The sequence below is a fragment of the Sarcophilus harrisii genome, chromosome 2 (assembly GCF_902635505.1).
Source record: "Sarcophilus harrisii chromosome 2, mSarHar1.11, whole genome shotgun sequence".
Taxonomy (NCBI): Eukaryota; Metazoa; Chordata; class Mammalia; order Dasyuromorphia; family Dasyuridae; genus Sarcophilus; species Sarcophilus harrisii.
This window is the reverse complement of record NC_045427.1, coordinates 554,474,207-554,492,252: the sequence shown is the minus strand read 5'-3', so window position 1 is coordinate 554,492,252 and position 18,046 is coordinate 554,474,207. Positions and strand designations below refer to the sequence as shown.

The window sequence follows — 18,046 nt, the reverse complement described above, 5'->3', positions numbered from 1 at the left end:
AGAAAAGAGAGTTCCTGCTCTTGTTTATAATTTAATAAAGACAACAAACAAAAGGAAAAGACAATATAAAAAATTCAGATGAAAAAGGAGGGAAGAGAGTGGGAAAAGCCCTAAAGTAGTGCTAGTCTACAGAGAAATGAAATGTTTCAAGGTTTTGTAATGCATCAATTCTTCCATCAATCAGACTGAAAGAGGGTAAGGATGAGGTGGAGTACCATGGCTGATGGTATCTTGAAGTTAAGATGACATTTTCCCAATGATAAGTTTCTTGGGGTGTTTTGAAAAATTGAGAGAAGTCCCAAAGTAGTTCAAGTCAGATGAAAAATGAGATCTTTGAGCTAAACTAAGCTGTCTCCTGGGACAGCTAGTGAATAGAAGGCCAGGCCTGGGAGTCAAGAACATTCGTCTTCCCAAGTTCAAAACTGACCTCAAACACTTATTAGCTCTATAACCCTGGGCATGTCACTCATCTCTGCTTGCCTCAGTTTCCTCACTAGTAATTGCTGATTGTTGTTAGGGCTTTCTTGGCAAAGATACTGGAGTAGGTTTGCCATTACTAAATAGAGAATAAGGTGCTCTTGGCTCCATCCTCCAATCAAAGTGACAGGATGTAGGGATGCCATGGAGTACCAAGGCTGATGGAATATCCTTGGCAGATGAGGATGGCTTCACTTTCTGGGGCACGGTGGTAGAAATGTCAGTTACAGAAGTTTGGCAGTAGTACAGCCAGGTGAAAATGAGATGATATGAGGAAGTTCTCCCCTTAAATATGTTATCTCTCCCATTAGATTGTTAACTCCTTGAGGGCAGGGGACTATCTTGTTTTTCTTTATATTAATACACTGCCTGGCACATTTGTTTTTCAGTTCTGTCCAACTTTAAGTAATCCCATTTGAGGTTTTCTTGGCAAAAACACTGGAGTAGTTTGCCATTTTCTTCTCCAGCTCATATTCCTGATGAGGAAACTAAGGCACATAAGGTTAAGTGACTTGTGCAGGGTAAGTGTCTGAGGCCAGATTAGAACTCAGTCTTCCTTATTTTAGGCCCATTACACTATTTACTTTGCCACTTAGCTGTCCCAGCCAGAACATAGTAGATGCTCAATAAATGCTTGCTTATCTAATTTGTATATTTTTATATATGTACATGTTGTCAGTTACAATAGAATGTAAGCTTTTTGAGAATAGTGATTGGTTCATTTTTCTGATGTATTCATTTCCAATATCTAACTCAGTGCCTAGTCCATTGCAGGTGCTTAATAAATGTTTGCTGATTTGCTTACATACTTAATATTGGATTTTATTATTATAAAGTCGGTAATCATGTTTTTGTTCTCTGGTAGGTTTGTTTTAGGAAGAGAGGAATTAGAGAAGGTCAAAGGAAGATTTTTTTTTTTTTGAGATCTATCTTCCCAAATCCAGTATGCCCTTAAGGGGTGTATGGGGTGTTCAAGGAGGACACTTCTGGTGTGGGGGCCTACCGAGCCCTTGATGTCCACTTGTCATCTGCTTCTCACCTATGGCTCCTCAATAGCATGCACAGTGGCTACACCTTGGGAAACCATTTGGGGTATACAGGATAAAACCAGGTGGAGAATAATCAGCAAGCTTCAGATCCATTGGTGAGTAAAGACTTCCCCAGTGAAATGGATGGATGAGAACAATGTATTCCAACATCTATGAAAGCAGCTGAAGCAGTGCTTGCTTCTTTTAGTCACTTTCCCTAACCTCTCTCTGGAATTGAAATTTCCAACATAATATTAGAGCAGCTCCCTAAAGAACACTGGCTATGAGAATCAAGGCACTTGAGTTTTAGTTCTACTTCCTAAATTTGCTAACTAATATCATCTTGGGTAAATTGATTGACCTTTTTTTATAACAGCTTTTTAATTTTTCAAAATATATGCCAAGATAGCTTTCAACATTCATCCCTGCAAAACCCTGTGTTCCATGTTTTATTCCCTATCTCCCTCCTCCCTCCCCCAGCAAACAATCCAATATAGGTAAAACATGTGCAATTCTTCTAAACATATTTCTACATTTATCATGCTGCATAAGATCAAAAAGGAAGGGAAAAAAAAAGCAAGCAAACAACCATCACCAAAAAAAGATGAAAATACTATGTTGTGATCCATATTCAGTTGCCATCAGTCTGGATGCAGATGGCTCTCTCCATCACAGCTCTATTGGAATTGGCTTGAATCACTTTATTGTTGAAAAGAGCCAAGTTCATCACAGTTGATTGATCTTTCTATACACCTTAGTTTCCTCATCTGTAAAATGAGAGTTGGACCTAATAATTTCCAAGGCGTTTTCTCTTGCTTTAAAAGTCCATGATTATGTGAAAAAAATTGTATTGACTATTGGGAAAAGCCCTCAAATATTATTTTTTAAAAAGTGTGTGTGATTAGACAGTATCCCATCTTGCCATTATTATAAAGGGTGCCCCTAAGTTCTTCAGATGGGACATTTTTAGTTTATTAATTCAAATTCATCCACGCTAGTTTTGAAGATCCAATAAAACCATGATATATCTTAAAAGAATATCCAAATATGGGGGATTACTACTTAAAATCTTTTCGGTTAGGTTTTTATTTTAAAGTTTTTAGAAACAAAGGTGATACATTTCTCAAATAGGATTATTACATATGAACTTTCTGCTGTGGCTATGTACTAGCTTCTATGGCACTGCTGGTGGGGTGTCCTGGCTGAGAAGCTCTGGGGAAGTATGGAGCTTGCTAATAGAGATAACACAATACTTTGGGATTGCTTGATTTGAAAGATCAATAGTGGCAATCCTTTCATAATGAGATATATATTTCACAAAATAAATAAATATACATATACATCTCTCTCTCTCTGTGTATATGCTATCAATCTGGTCCATAAAAGGTGGCTTATGAAGTTGCAAAGCCAAGAGAATGGCGTATCAAGTTGGTAAAACTGCTAGTCTTCAATTATATTTGAAAAATAAAGTTTTATAGGGAATAATATGAAATAAAGTTGGGAAGGTAGCAGGGAGCCAGCTTATGGAAGGCCTTACATTTTAGAATAAGGATTTTAAATTTTATACAGTGGGGAATCATTGAAGATTTCTGAGAAGGTAAATGAAATCTTCCATATTATTTAGGAGAAATGGGCAGTTTCCCACTTTCTGAAATGGGAATTTCAGAGAAAATTATGATGCTTTTGGAAAGCTTGGACACTAGATTCTTGATTCCTCTTTGCTTATAATAGCAGCCCTCAAGGTTTAATGTTTTTTCAATATTCTTTCATCTCTTCATTTTGGGGAGATGGGAAAGATTTTAAAAATCTATGGAATAGATATGGATGCCCAAAAGTTTCTAAAACCATCTCTGGAGGTGAGAACTATGAACAATCTTCATTTATGTTTCAGAGTGTTAGGATGAGGAGGAAAAGAAAATGGAATTTGTAAAAAGGAACGCTAAAAAAATTTGCTAAAAGGAATTTTACAAAGGCCATATATGGTAGCATAATATAACAATGCAAAGCTCTGTAAAGCACCTCAAATCATGTTCATCCTGAACTCAAATCATACTCCCATAATTAATATTAATTAATTAATAATTAATATTAATTAATTAATACTTAGTTTATAATTAATTAATAATTAATCAAGGCACATCTCTCATTAATAAAGACAACTTGTTATGCTACTAATTATCACCAGACACTGATAACAGTAGAATCAGAGAGAATGAGTGTGGAGACAATTTAGTTCAACCCTCATTTATCTGTTGAGACCCAAATAGGCTTAAGTGACTAAAGTCACAAAGCAAATAAATAGCAAAGATTTACTTAAAACCAGATATTCTGGCCCAGGTACAGTTTTGTTTTTTATCATTTTTTCAAATTATATCTTCCTGCTTTCTCCAGTTCTCTAGATTAAGAAACAGAACACTGTTCCATCTGACATATGAATGAATTCTATGAAAAAAAATCGATCTGCGCTGGTGATATTTTCCTTGAAAATATTAAATATGATTGGATTTAACAAATATATTTTTTAACATATTTAACACGTATTGGATTACTAATCTAGGGAAGGGGTAGGGGGGAAGGAGAGAAAAATTTGGCACAGATGATTTTGCAAGGTCAATGTTGAAAAACTACCCATGCATATGTTTTGTAAATAAAAAGCCATAATAATAAAATATAAAATAGGAACTCATGAACACGAAAAGCTCAAGAATCTGTAATTTTCTTGGTATGGGCACTCCCTCTATTGATGGCTTGAGCGAGCTGATGTGGAGGAAAACTCCATCCATCATCCTTGCGGTCCTGGATAGTCGTGTTCAGAAAACTGCTCCCAGGTGTCCTCTAACGGGCAGGATCCAGACTTTCCAGCTTAGTTGGAGCTCCCTCGTGTCACAGCCTCAGAAAAGCAAAGGCTCATCTCATACAAGGAAGCATCTTTCGGCAGGACTGAATGACACAAATATAAAAAGTCTTCCTTACAGCCGACAATTTCTGGGGGCGCACAAACAGACTCGGAGGTTCTGCGTTCGAATTCGTGCGGTTCTTTTTTGGTCCCTAGGGAAATCCCACAGACCCAAAAGCTTCCATCTCCACGCCCACACAGATTGGTTTAGGAAACCCTCACGCCGGATGCTTTAGACTTACTTGGAGACAGGCGCAAACGCAAGAGGCTAATCTAGGAACGAATTGTCTAAGTGTGCCTCTAAGTCCGCAGCGCGCGCCACCGAGGCCCCCCCCCCCGCCCCCCCCGCAATGAGTGACGCTCCCCAGCGAGAGCTTCTGGCACGTCTCTGCGTCACGGACGGCGGTCGGAGCAGCCTCACGCTGTCCTTTCCCGCTCTGGTCACGCACTACCTCGCCCTCGCCGCCCAAGGCCCATCGTTGCCCTTGGATCGCCACCTGCCCGCGGCCTCACGTCCCGGCGGGGCGAGAAGCGAGGAACGTCCGGCACACGCACCCCGGGTTCTGGGCGCACGGCGTAAGCGTTTCCCGCGGACGCACGGACTGCGGGGCAAAAACCAGCGGGAAAAGATGCCACAAGCTGCGCGTGAGCGAGCCCCTCGACCCCGCGTCGCGCCCCTCTCCGGGCCCTCCGCCCGCACCTCTCTCTCCCTCCCGCCCCCCCCCCCCGGTATTCACGCAACAATGAAGCGTGGGCGTTCTTCGGGTCTTATTTGCATACAGCCGCGGCTTGGCCAATGGGCGCCCCGGACGCTTTGGAACGCGGTGTTTCTCATTTGCGTACCTGCGAAGGAGTGAGAGTGTGGCTCGCGGTCGTGACAGTGACTGGCGGGGGGTCGGGCAGAGAGCAGCGGGGCGACTGGTCCTGGGCGTCCGCTCCGCTCCGGGACCGCGGAGTCCCCCTCCCCGGCCCCCTGTCCCCCGGCGCCCGCCTCCCCTCCCCCCCGAGGGTCGGGCACCGTTTGGCTCCACGCGCGGTCCACAATGTCTATGGCCGGGCTGAAAAAGCAGTTTCACAAAGCTAGTCAGGTAGGACGGGGGGCCGCCGGGGAGGGGTCCTGAAGGGGGGGGGGGGAAGGCCTGGGCCCCGGGGGTCCGCCGCTCAAAGGAGCCTCCCAAGCCGGCATTGCCTCGACCTCCCTCCTTTCGGGGCTTCGTGAATTCTCCTCATCTCTAGCTGGGCGGCTGTGGGTGGGGGAGGGAGGGAGGGAGGGTCCTCCCCGCTCTTTCTCCCTCGCTCTCCTCCCTTGCCCACTTTTAATCCGTAACCTGGAGCCTGCGGCCTCGTCCCCATCCGCCCACGTGACCACGCCCCCAGGCTAGCCGGGTGGGGGTGTGTAGGTCACTCGGGGCAGGGGGAGATCGGCTTGGGCGGGTTCTGAGGGTTGGAAATACGCCTCGGCGGCGGTGGTTAGTGCTGAGAATGAGAGCGGAGGCACTTGATGCTTTTGACTGTGGAGGGTTGTTGGAGGTGGACACCTGGTCAGGCGATGATATTGGTGTAGCCGCCTCTTTCCCTTCTCCTTCCCTCTCTCCCTCTTTCTTCTCTCCCTCTCCCTCCCTTTTCTATCTCTCTTCCTCTTTCCCTCCCTTCCTCTCTTCCTCTTCTACTCTTCCTCTCCCCTGTTTCTATCCCTTTCCTTTCTTTTCTCTCACTCTTCCTTCTTCCTTTCTTCTCTCTTCTTCTCTTTTCCTCTTCTGCTTTCTCCCACTCCCCATTTCTACTTCCCCCCTTTCTTCCTCTCTTCCTTCTCTCCTACTTCCCTTTCTTTCCACTTTCTCTCCCTCTCTTCCTTGTTTTCCCTCTCTTCCTATTCTCTTCCTCTCCCCTGTTTCTATCCCTTTCCTTTCTTTTCTCTCACTCTTCCTTCTTCCTTTCTTCTCTCTTCTTCTCTTACTTTTCCTCTTCTGCTTTCTCCCACTCCCCATTTCTACTTCCCCCCTTTCTTCCTCTCTTCCTTCTCTCCTACTTCCCTTTCTTTCACTTTCTCTCCCTCCCTTCCTTATTTTCCCTCCCTTCCTCTCTTCCTCTTCTACTCTTCCTCTCCCCTGTTTCTATCCCTTTCCTTTCTTTTCTCTCACTCTTCCTTCTTCCTTTCTTCTCTCTTCTTCTCTTACTTTTCCTCTTCTGCTTTCTCCCTCCCCATTTCTACTTCCCCCCTTTCTTCCTCTCTTCCTTCTCTCCTACTTCCCTTTCTTTCCACTTTCTCTCCCTCTCTTCCTTGTTTTCCCTCCCTTCCTCTTCTACTCTTCCTCTCCCCTGTTTCTATCCCTTTCCTTTCTTTTCTCTCACTCTTCCTTCTTCCTTTCTTCTCTCTTCTTCTCTTACTTTTCCTCTTCTGCTTTCTCCCACTCCCCATTTCTACTTCCCCCCTTTCTTCCTCTCTTCCTTCTCTCCTACTTCCCTTTCTTTCCACATTCTCTCCCTCCCTTCCTCATTTTCCCTCTCTCCCTCTCCTTGAAGTACCTTCAGGGAGCTGTGGATTTCATTTCTTTCTCTCATCACCTCTCCTCCCCCTTGTCCTGCCTGCCCTCCCCCCCCATTCCACTTTTGTTTTTCTGAATGAAACAATATGAGTTCTAAAGGAATATTTATTTACTTCAAGTAAGGAAGTAAAAATATTACATCTCCTCTCTGGAAAAAAATTTCACTTTTTCATGGAAACCTTTGTAATGAACTTTGAACCATGCTGAAGGTCCTGCCGTCCCAACTTCAGTATACTTACCGTAGGAGTGTACTACATTTTGCTACTACTTAACTATTCTAGTAAAAGATATCTAGAGAAATTGCTCTTTGTATATATCATGATGATGATGATGATCAACTAGAGAACTGAGGTGCTTCTAAAACATTATAAGCTTTAGAAAGGAATGAAAGTGAGGAAGTCACCAAGGGAACCACAACAAAAGAATTGTTTAAGTTTTAGTTTGGTAGTTAGATTTAGTTTTTAGCTGACAAATCAAGAGGAAAAAGTTGAAATACTAGAAAGTGGAAGGGTTTGGAGAAATGATAGTAATAAGACAATTCAGGAAACTGAACTGGGTAAAATGTATTATATTAAAACATCAGTTTGTGGATCTGTTCTAGAATGCTCCACTTGAGAAGTAAGAACATACAACAATTTTTTAGTAGCAGAAACTTCATTTTGCAGTTGAAATGCTGAACAGATACATACTTATCTGGTCCAAAAAATACCACAACAGAAGTTAGTATAATAGAAAAAGATACAGTTGTGGAAGAAGAAAAAAGTATTGAAAGGTTGGGATAGCAGATAACATTTAAAAATTTATTATCTTTCCAGTTTTCACTTTTGAATTATAGTTATTTTATGCAAAATTGCCACAGTATTGGAAGGAAGAACAACGTTGAAAAGGGAATATGGAGACTTGTATTCTAGTATTGTGGTTGGAGATATATAAAAATTCCCCATTAACTGATAACTGTATTGGGTAATCATTTAACTATTCTGGACCTCAGTTCTCTCATTTGTAAAATAATTTGTAATCATTTGTAAAATTTTCTGGATGAAAATTGATTTCTAAAGGCTCTTTAATCTAATATTCCAAGTTTTTCATTCTGTATTCTTTATTTTCATTTTGAATTTTAAAAGCATGTTGATAAAACAATGACCAATAAAAAGGATCTTTTTTTTAAAAGATGGACAAGAATAATTATGATTTCCAGGAAAAGAAACCCCTGTCCCCCTATTTTTTGCATTTAAAAATAACTTTAATTGTAGAGCTCGAAGAATTGTGCACTCAGGTCATAAATAATTTTGGAAGCATATTGAAGATAAAAGATAATAGTTAGAAATTCATCCCAAATAATTGTTGTTTAGTCATTTTCAGTTGAATCCAATTCTTTGTGATCCCCTGCCTTTTTTTTTTTTTTTTTTTTTTGCCAGCGATGCTAGAGTGTTCATTTTACAGATGACAAAACTGAAGCACATAGAGTTAAATGACTTGCCCAGTTTCACAGTTAGTGAGTTTAAATTTGAACTCATAAAGATGAATCTTCCTACCAAGCCTAGCATTCTATTCACTGAGTCACCTTAGTGACAAGAAATAGACCAATTTCTAAGAGAAAAATAGTGCTTTAAAGAATAAAATTTATTATCAGAATGTATGAAGTATATCACATATGGATCCTATATTGAAGGGTCTTATAGTCTAGTTAGGGGAACAAGAAATAACTAAAAATAATTCTAAGTATTATGAGCAACTGTATAATTAATAATGGAGTATATAAACAGTAAGTACTAAGAGAACTAAAACATTTTTGATCATCTCAGTTTCTCTTAATTAGAAAAATAGATATAATTCAGGTGCTTTCCCTACTCAGGGGGTGCCAAATAGAGCACTGGGCCTGGAATGAGGAAGATCTGAATTCAGATCCAGTCTCAGACATTTTTTTTTTCCCTTTTCTGTTCCCTTTTTTAGAATAACAAAGTGGAAGTGGTTGTGTAAAGAGGCAAAGTGGTGCTACCTCTATATGGGAAAGTGAACTAGCATTTCTGCTCAGGCTGGGACTTCTGTTATTCCCTAAATCTATCTAGGCATGTTACTATGCTGTTATTCTCTTAAATCTGTTCTTGTGATTTGGGTATTGCAGAATAAATGAGTATTGGGGAATGAACCCTGAATTTGGATCTGATGATAATAAGTTGGATAATTGCTTCCCTTCCCACATGTATTTTTGTATTCAACTGGTTTGCCATTTATCCAAAGAAGTCATCCTGTCTTGTATATGCTACTTTGAATGTTTCTTGTGGGATTATGTTCATTCTTATGGATGAGTTGCTCAGAGGACCAGAGGAAATTGGTCTCTGAGGATTTGTGTTACAGATTCAGCCCTTGTTTCAGGAGGTCAGTCCTGACCTCCTGAATCCTTTACTCTTTTCTCATTCTATGTTCATGACAACGGTTATATACGCTGTTAATCTCTCTCACTAGGATTCAATTAATTCTTCTTACCTGTTTCAGCTAATGAATGTTTGTATTTTTTCCCTATCTTTTGGGTTATCTAATTACACTATAAGCTGGGACACTAATACATTGTTGGTGGAGTTGTGAACTGATCCAGCTCTTCTGGAAAGCAGTTTGGAATTTTACCCAAAGAGCCATCAAACTGTATATATGCTTTGATCCAGCAGTGACTCTACTGGTCCTGTATTCCGATGAGATCATAAAAAAAGGGAAAGGATTTATTTGTGCAGATGAAACTTATAGTCTGAGAAAATTGTCTGATATGTTCTAATTTGTCCAGGTTTCAGAAGTATATGTTGAAAGCAGAACTTGGAACCGATTTCATCTGAATTTTAGGGCCATTTCGTTATACACTGTGAAACATGATCATTCATATAATAATAATGATGATAGTAACAGTTGTGACCTTTTGCATTATTTCTCCCATGTAAGACATCACTGGCTATATGCTATAGCCTATTTAATTCCATAATGCCTTTCTCCATTTCCTCTTGGACCAGTCATAGTTTTGATTCTTCTCCTACTATTATATTTGGTGATTCAGAGCTATATAATACAACCATAAGTACATTATTGTTTTAACTGAGCTTTTATTTTAGAAAGTCAACAATAATATATTTAATTTTTATTATTTATTTAATAGCAGTTTGGGTTTGTTAAAAATGGACTAATTTTCTCCAGGGTTTTTTTTTTCTCAATTCTGGGTCTGCCTCATTGTCTTTCTTCATTACCTGTCCAAGACAGATGTGTACCCGTAGATGAATTCAGTGAACTATCCATCCAAATACATGTCATACTTGACCAATAGACAGTTTTCATCCATTGGATTTTTATTTCTTGTATTCTTTGGCTACTTTTTATAGATTTGTCATGTGTCTTATTAAGGATTTTGTATAGTATTTTACATATGCAGGAGATGCATGATTAGCATTAAGGAAAACTTTGGGACTATTAAGGGTAAACAACAGTCAAATGGTTCTCTTTTAGGGGAAGTCTTCAAGTAAAGAGTGGCTAATTACTTATCGTGTATAATATAGAGGAAGAAGATTCTTGTTCCTGTGGGGATTGAACTAGATGACCTCTGGATTCTCTTTTTAAGGTTGGGAGTCATGTTGGAGAAGGAAACAAACAATATTGATCATAGAGCAAAAGTAAGAAGTAACAACACATGGACAGCCCAAATACATAGTTTTCCATGGTTTACTAAAACAAGTAAAGACCTCCAGCCTTTTGGGTAGTTTTTCTGTGAAGACTTTATAAGAGGACATAGACAAAAGAAAAACTCAGGAAAAAGAGACATATTTAGATTATAAGGTGAAACCTTCAGGGAATGAGATCACATTAAGTGGATGTATATAATGGTGGTGATAGAAATCCATATTTTTTTGATCTGGATCTGGGACTTCATATATGTTAATTTCCAGTGTGAAACCCTCTTTCTTTGATATAGATTGACATTGTGTCAGTAATTTGTGGCCCTAGAGAATTGCCTGGGGCAATGGGAAATTAAGTCACACTGCTAATTTGTGCTAGAGGCAGAACTCAAAACCAGGTCTTTCTGGACCTAAACTTGGCCCTTTATCCACTGTAGCATGCTTTTTCTCATTGTTCATTTTTACATATCATTTTATAGTTTCAAAAGGTACTTTATGTGCTAATTTGATTTAACAGTCCTATAGATAGCAAAGCCATAAACGATTTGCTTAGACCAGTTTTGTTCTAGGACACTGATAGTGGGGATGGGCTGTGTACTTTCTCCCAAGAGGTTTTATGATAGTGCTCCTAACCCTTCCCACTTGCCCAGTTTTTACCCCAGGTAAAAAGTTTTCTAGTTAAACCTAGCTTGTATAAGTATTGTTATTTCCATACTACAGATAGGGAAACTGAGACTCAGTGATTTACACAGCTAAAAGAGAGGCCAAGATTATATGTATAGTATAAAAAACAGGTCTTGAATATCTCAATGTCTGGCACAAAATAAGTACTTGATAAATGTTTGAAAGAAGTCACAGTGTCCGAGTTTGAATTCTGAGTCAGACACTCAGCTATATGACTCCTAGCTCATATGACTATATAACTTCTGAGCAAATCACTTTCTTTCCCTCTCCATAAAATAGTGATAATAAGGCCTGCTTCACAAGTTTATTATAAGGAAAGCTTTGTGATCTAATTAGGGTAGGGAATTGTCTCTACTGCTATAGTGCAGAAAGTATATATCGCATCTTATCCTGTATGATGCTTGTATTTGTATTTCTATAACTCTTCAATAAAAATATCCAGTGTATGTGAACAATTTTCAGATAAAGAAATTGAAACTATTTCTAGCCATATGAAAAGATGCTCTAAGTCATTATTAATCAGAGAAATGCAAATTAAGACAACTCTGAGATACCACTACACACCTGTCAGATTGGCTAGGATGATAGGAAAAGATAATGCTGAATGTTGGAGGGGATGTGGGGAAACTGGGACACTGATGCATTGTTGGTGGAATTGTGAATACATCCAGCCATTCTGGAGAGCAATTTGGAACTATGCTCAAAATATTATCATAATGTGCATATTCTTTGATCCAGCAGTGTTACTAACTGTGCTTATATCCCCAAGAAATTTTAAAGAAGGGAAAGGGACCTGTATGTGCAAAAATGTTTGTGGCAGCCCTTTATTTTATTTTATTTTATTATTTTTTTATTATAGCTTTTTATTTACAAGATATATGTATGGGTAATTTTTTAGCATTGACTTTTACAAAACCTTCCATTCCAACTTTTCCCCTCCTTCCCCCCACCCTCTCCCCTAGATGGCAGGTAGACCAATACATGTTAAGTATGTTAAAGTATATGTTAAATACTATATATATATATATATATATATATATATATAGACATATCCATACAGTTATTTTGGGTAGCCCTTTTTGTAGTAGCTAGAAACTGGAAATTGAATGGATGCCCAGCAATTGGAGAATGGCTGAATAAATTGTGGTATATGAATGTTATGGAATATTGTAAGAAATGACCAGCAGGATGATTTCAGAAAGGTCTGGAGAGACTTACGTGAACTGATGCTGAGTGAAATGAGCAGGACCAAGAGATCATTATATACTTCAACAACAATACTATATGATGACCAATTCTGATGGAGTGGCTGTCTTCAACAATGAGATGAACCAGATCAGTTCCATTTGTTCAATGATAAAGAGAACCAGCTACACCCAGCAAAAGAACTCTGGAAAATGAGTGTGAACCACAACATAGCATTTCCAATCCCTCTTTTTTTGCCCACTTGCATTTTTGATTTCCTTTTCAGGATAATTTTACCTTATTTCTAAGTCCAATTTTTCTTGTGCAGCAAAATAACTGTATGGATATGTATACATATATGTATTTAACCTATACTTTAACATATTTAACATGTATTGGTCTACCTGCCATCTGGGATGGGGGGAAGGAGAGGAAAAGTTGGAACAGAAGGTTTTGTAAGGGTCAATGCTGAAAAATTACCCATGCATATATTTTGTAAATAAAAAACTATAATAATAAAAAAATCTAGTGTATTAGAGACATGATTACTTAAAAAAAATTGTGGATACAGTACCAATACAATGATCAGGCAAAAAACAGTATATAAATATGACTTTCTATTATTAAAGACCAAGTTCACATGGCTAATATATGATGGAGAAGGGACTTGGATTCAAGTCACCTGACTTGTCTCTAAGAACAGCTCTATAGCATGTTGTTTCCCTATTTCACATTCACTGCCACAAAGATCTGTGTATTTGTGTTATATGATGAGTGACTAAAGGGTAATAGTAATAGCCAAGAGATAGATGGGTGGGAATAGAGGATTGGCTGATTGGCAGCTGGTTTGTGAGGATGATTCACCAGTTTATGTGACTGGCCCCTTACCTTTCCAGCTAATTAGTGTGGTTAGGTATATCTAGAATCAGATATATTTATTTATTCATTAGAAATAATGAATTGGAATAATGAAAACAGAAATATTCCATTCTATTCCAATGGTCAAGAAAAGGAAAGAGACTAGGAATGAATATTGTGTTTATGGTTACTGATAAAAGATGTCCATATTATTTTCTTTTTTTAACAGGAGAAACTCATTTGAAAAATATGCTAGTGCTTGTAATCATGGTTATAACCTAGTGTGATTTAGCATTTTCCTCTTATACTTAGTGAGTGTAAAAGTTAAGTCATTTCCACATTCTATTAAACTGAATTTTTAAAAAATTTGCAATCCATAGCTCAAAGAAATCACTTTGAATTCCTTTTGAAAATGTGCACTTTTTCTTTTCTTTTTTTTTTAAAGTAAACAAAAATCATAAGAGAATTTGTGTTATAGGCAGTGTAATGCTTCTCCACCTTAATAGAAAAGCACAACAGTGTTTTATTTCTTTTGACCAACCCTAGTTTCTATTGAAAATGTTTTCCACAGATCTCTTATTGTTCTGTTTCTGTTCCTGTGTCTCTTTGGCTGTCTCTCTCTGTGTCTCTCTGTCTCTATTTTAGTGAGTATTGAAATTAACTTAAGGGATACATTTCATTTCTAGTATGTTTGCAGATATGAGCTTTGGAAGCAGTAAATGGATTGCTAATGTATTTGGAATAACCTTTTAAAAAGATAAAATGTGGACAAGGCCTAGCAGCTTTTAAGTAAGAAAGTGTGATTATTTTATCTTTCATAGCCTCTTTTATGAATGGGAGGAACTAGTGTGTTCCAGAGAAAAGGTTAATGATTCTATGACAAAAAAGCCAATATCAAAGCCAAGTAGACGGTATGAATCTGAGAAATTAAAGCAAGTACATTGGGTCAAGGTATTTAGCTGTGGCTTAGATAAAGCATTTGTTAAACTCTTATTATGTGGAAGGCACTGCGCTAAACACTATATAAACACAAGCAAAAAGAATTGAGCCTTTGCTTTTGAGAACCTTCTTTTCTTTTTCATTTTTTTTTATTTGAGAATTTCAATAGTATTTTATTTTTCCTAATACATGTAATAGTTTTGTTGAGGTGTAGATCAAATGTTGAGGTCTAGATTTGGGGACCTAAATGAAATTAGGGTTTAGTTAAGGTCTAGTGGCAGGTTTGGGGTACAGGGAGTCAGAGTTCCCCTGCAACCCCCTTAGATTCGGCACAAGGATACAGCGGTATTTGAGGTCTAGTAGCGGCGCGGAATTCCCAGTAAAAGCATTTATTGGCCCGGAGAGCTAGATTGATAAAAGAGGTTTATTATTGAGTTTAGAAGTAGGAGATAGGTGAAGGTAGAGATAAGTAGGGCACTAGGCAGAGGGTCCAGTGGACAGAGGGTCCTCACATGGCTACCATGTTTGGAATCTCTGCAAAGAGGGGTTCCCAGCGTGGCCCCTTTTAAGTCAGAGACTTAGCTCGAGGGGCTTTGGGGTGTATCCCCAAAGTTGGCTCAGATCCGGGTGGGGCTGGGACAGGTCCAGATCTTCTATTGGAATTCAAAGGGACCAGGATTTGTGAGTCAAAGGGTAATTTACATTAACTAGGGGGTTGGGAATCAAAGATTGGAATCTTTCCTGCATCAGTTTAACATTCATTTTGGTAGTATTTTTTGTTCTAAATTTCTTCCTCCCTTCCTTATCTGCCCAGTCCCCAAGACTATGAGCAATCTGATATATAGGTTAAATATGTGCTATGCTTTTAAACATATTTCCATATTTGTCATGTTGTACAAAAAAAAAAAAAAAATACCGAAAAGGGGGGGAGGGGGAACATGAGAAAGAAAAAACAAACAAACAAAAAAAATATTATGCTTCAACCCACATTCAATCTCCATCGTCCTCTCTCTGGATGCAATTGACATTTTCCATCCCAAATCTATTGGGGGGATTCACAGTACTGTTAAAAAAGAGCTCAGTCCATCAAAATTATGTGATTATCAACATAATCTTGTTACTATGTACAATGTTCTCCTGGTTCTGCTTATTTTACTCAGCATCAGTTCATATAGTTATTTCCAGGATTTTCTGAAATCAGCCTTCTCATCATTTTTTTTAGAACATTGCCTTCATATACCATAATTTATTCAGCCATTCTCCAACTGATGAGCATCCACTTTATTTTCCAATAGGAAAAATCTATACTTGTAAGGGAACTGGAAGGGATGATGGTGATAGTAGAGGTTTGAGTAACTCAGAGCAGGTTAGAGAAGTGATCTGAGTAGCTAGAGGCTGAACAGACTTCGAAGTGAGCTTGGTGGGGAAAGGACTTTCTCAAGTCAGGGTTTTCTAGAAAAGCTCATCATCTAAGGGTGTCCATAAGCTTGTAGGACCTGCCAGTGTGAGAAGGCTGCTGGGGTAGAGATGAAAAAATAGGCTGGAGTCAGGAGCTGAGCTTGGTTTGGAAGTAAGTGTCAAGAAGTCATGTTTGGTAGCACTCTGTCCTTCACATAGGGAAATGGCAATTCAGTAGTATTTAGCAAGACCTCTCTTCTCAATACTAGTTCTTGAATAAACTTCTTTACCTTTATCAAACACAGAATCCATGGGGAAAAAAGGCTTTTTTTAGACCAGCAAGAGAGCCATTATCTTGGGTCTGTTTTTCTTTTTTTCCCCATTATTTAATTTGGCAACATAGTTCAATTTGATTATCCTTCTTGGAGGCCTAGCCATCAGTCTGTGCCTTAATCAAGCTTAAATTGTACCAGCAGAACTCTAATTCTCTCTTATCTGCCAATACATACCTATTAGTCCTTGCCTATATATAATAGGGAATGTAAACGAGGTTAAAAAAAAAATCATTTCTACTCTTGGATCAGAATTTACCTTTGTGTCAGTTGCTCACTTTAGGATGCACACAATTCTTATAATTCTTTTCTTCAAGGTTTTAGAAGTCATAGGATTTAGACACATGGCCTACTAACCTCTTTTTAAGTGAATAAATATAATTATTCCCTATCTTCACACAAGGAGCTATTCAACATCAAGGGACTGGGCTTTTTCCCATGGTTCCTGCAAAAGGCAACCGTGGTGAGAGCAATAGGTAGCACTTGATCCTGGCATAGGAGGGTCAGTGCATTAATGGTAGTATTATGCCAAAATTCTCTTTTAATGGGGTGACCAGTTCCTCCAATTGTCCTATTTCATAATTCTGCCTTAGGTTATGACCGTCCCCTCTTAATGGTTGAGATAAAGGTTTTATAGACATTCCTTAATGTCATTAGAATATTAGTAACCTCCTTCTATTAGGTTATCCCCACCTAGGTCCCTCTATTGTTATCCATAAAAGGCTCCCTGCCCAGAGACTCACCTCCAATTTATTCATTCACAATCCAACAAGCAACATTTGCATCAGTAAAGGCTAATTTGCAATTCCTTCAAGTGTGTTATGATTCACAGGTGTGGAGGTTCTCAGAGAATTGACCTGCCCTTCACACTTGAATCTTGTGAGATGTCATGGAGGCAAACTTTCTGACAAATGGAGAAGTAGGATTTTAGTCAGAGTACGAATTTTTCATAAGTCCCTGATGAGGGACTTGGCTTGTCCCTTTGATGTGTTAGTCCATTTTAATTACCCCCTACTGAAAAAGTCTTACTGGGTCTCTTCTCCCTTTTCTTCCCCGCGGGTTACTGAAGGAACTTTCCTGGGAGGATCCTACTCACCAACGCTGCTTATTTGTTTCTTGTGCTCCACATTGGGCACCATTTGTTATGTGAGCCACTTGCTAGTGGCTGCTGGGGATTTAATTCTGACCAGCAGAATAGATCCCTTTATGTGAGAGAATGATAATAATACAAGGAGACTGAGAGGCAGTTGCATTCTCTGATTTCCCTCCTCTTCCCTCCAATTTATTTCATTCCCAATCCACAAGCAACATCTGTGTCAGTAAAGGCTGCTTTGCAATTCCTTCAGTGTTGTTGTGATTCACAGCTGTGGGGGCTTTAGGAGAATTGATCTGCAACTTCACACATAGGCATGGTCCTTACAAAGGGATCCTAAGAAGACAGTAGGTATAGAATAGTTCTTGATATTAGCTCTAATACTGGGATAGGTTATTGCAAGATAATAATGGTCTCTTGATTATTTTTCTTCATCTAGATACATATGTTATCCGTGTTATGTAGCTGCTGACTGTGCAGTAGGTAAAAACATGTTTGCAATGGCCCCGATTTTTTAGTGCTGTTCCTACTTGGAGTTACCTCTTTACACTGATGTCTCATTGTGAAATGTAAAGATTTGGTACCACATGGCCCAGGTAGTGTTTAAGGTCTGGAACTCAGTTCTTTTGAAGGTAAGGAGAGGATATGTTGAGACTGGGGATTTCATTATCTTTTTTTTTTCTTCTTCTTCTATTTTAGTTTTTCCTTTCCTTTTCTACTACTACATGGCAGACTTTTGAATCATCAAGGTCAGGATTGCTTTTAGTCATTTAACTTAATGGAAGGTGCACTAGAACAAAGCTTCTTAAAATGTGGATTGGGACCCCATATGGGGTCTTGCAATTAAATGAGAGAAGTTACAAAATTATGATTTATTATCAGCATATATTTAATTTGTATATCTATTTTATATATCTGGGGTTGAGTAAAAATTTCTTATGTGAAAAGGGGTCACAA

The 18,046-nt window shown here is 38.8% G+C and overlaps 1 protein-coding gene across 6 annotated transcripts in view; it reads left to right on the top strand.

The window, feature by feature from the left end:
• The first annotated feature begins 4,819 nt into the window (after positions 1-4,819).
• The window catches only part of SH3GL3 (SH3 domain containing GRB2 like 3, endophilin A3), a 118,409-nt gene continuing 105,182 nt past the window's right edge, over positions 4,820-18,046 (top strand). For 2 of the 6 annotated variants that reach the window (XM_031955662.1, XM_031955665.1), the window contains exon 1: positions 5,165-5,489. In XM_031955662.1, the coding sequence (XP_031811522.1) occupies positions 5,445-5,489 (45 nt within the window). In that variant the 5' untranslated portion in view covers positions 5,165-5,444. Of the gene's footprint in view, positions 5,047-5,153; positions 5,490-18,046 lie in introns of those variants that run through there. The other 4 variants (XM_031955668.1, XM_031955666.1, XM_031955664.1 and 1 more) reach the window with 4 other exon arrangements.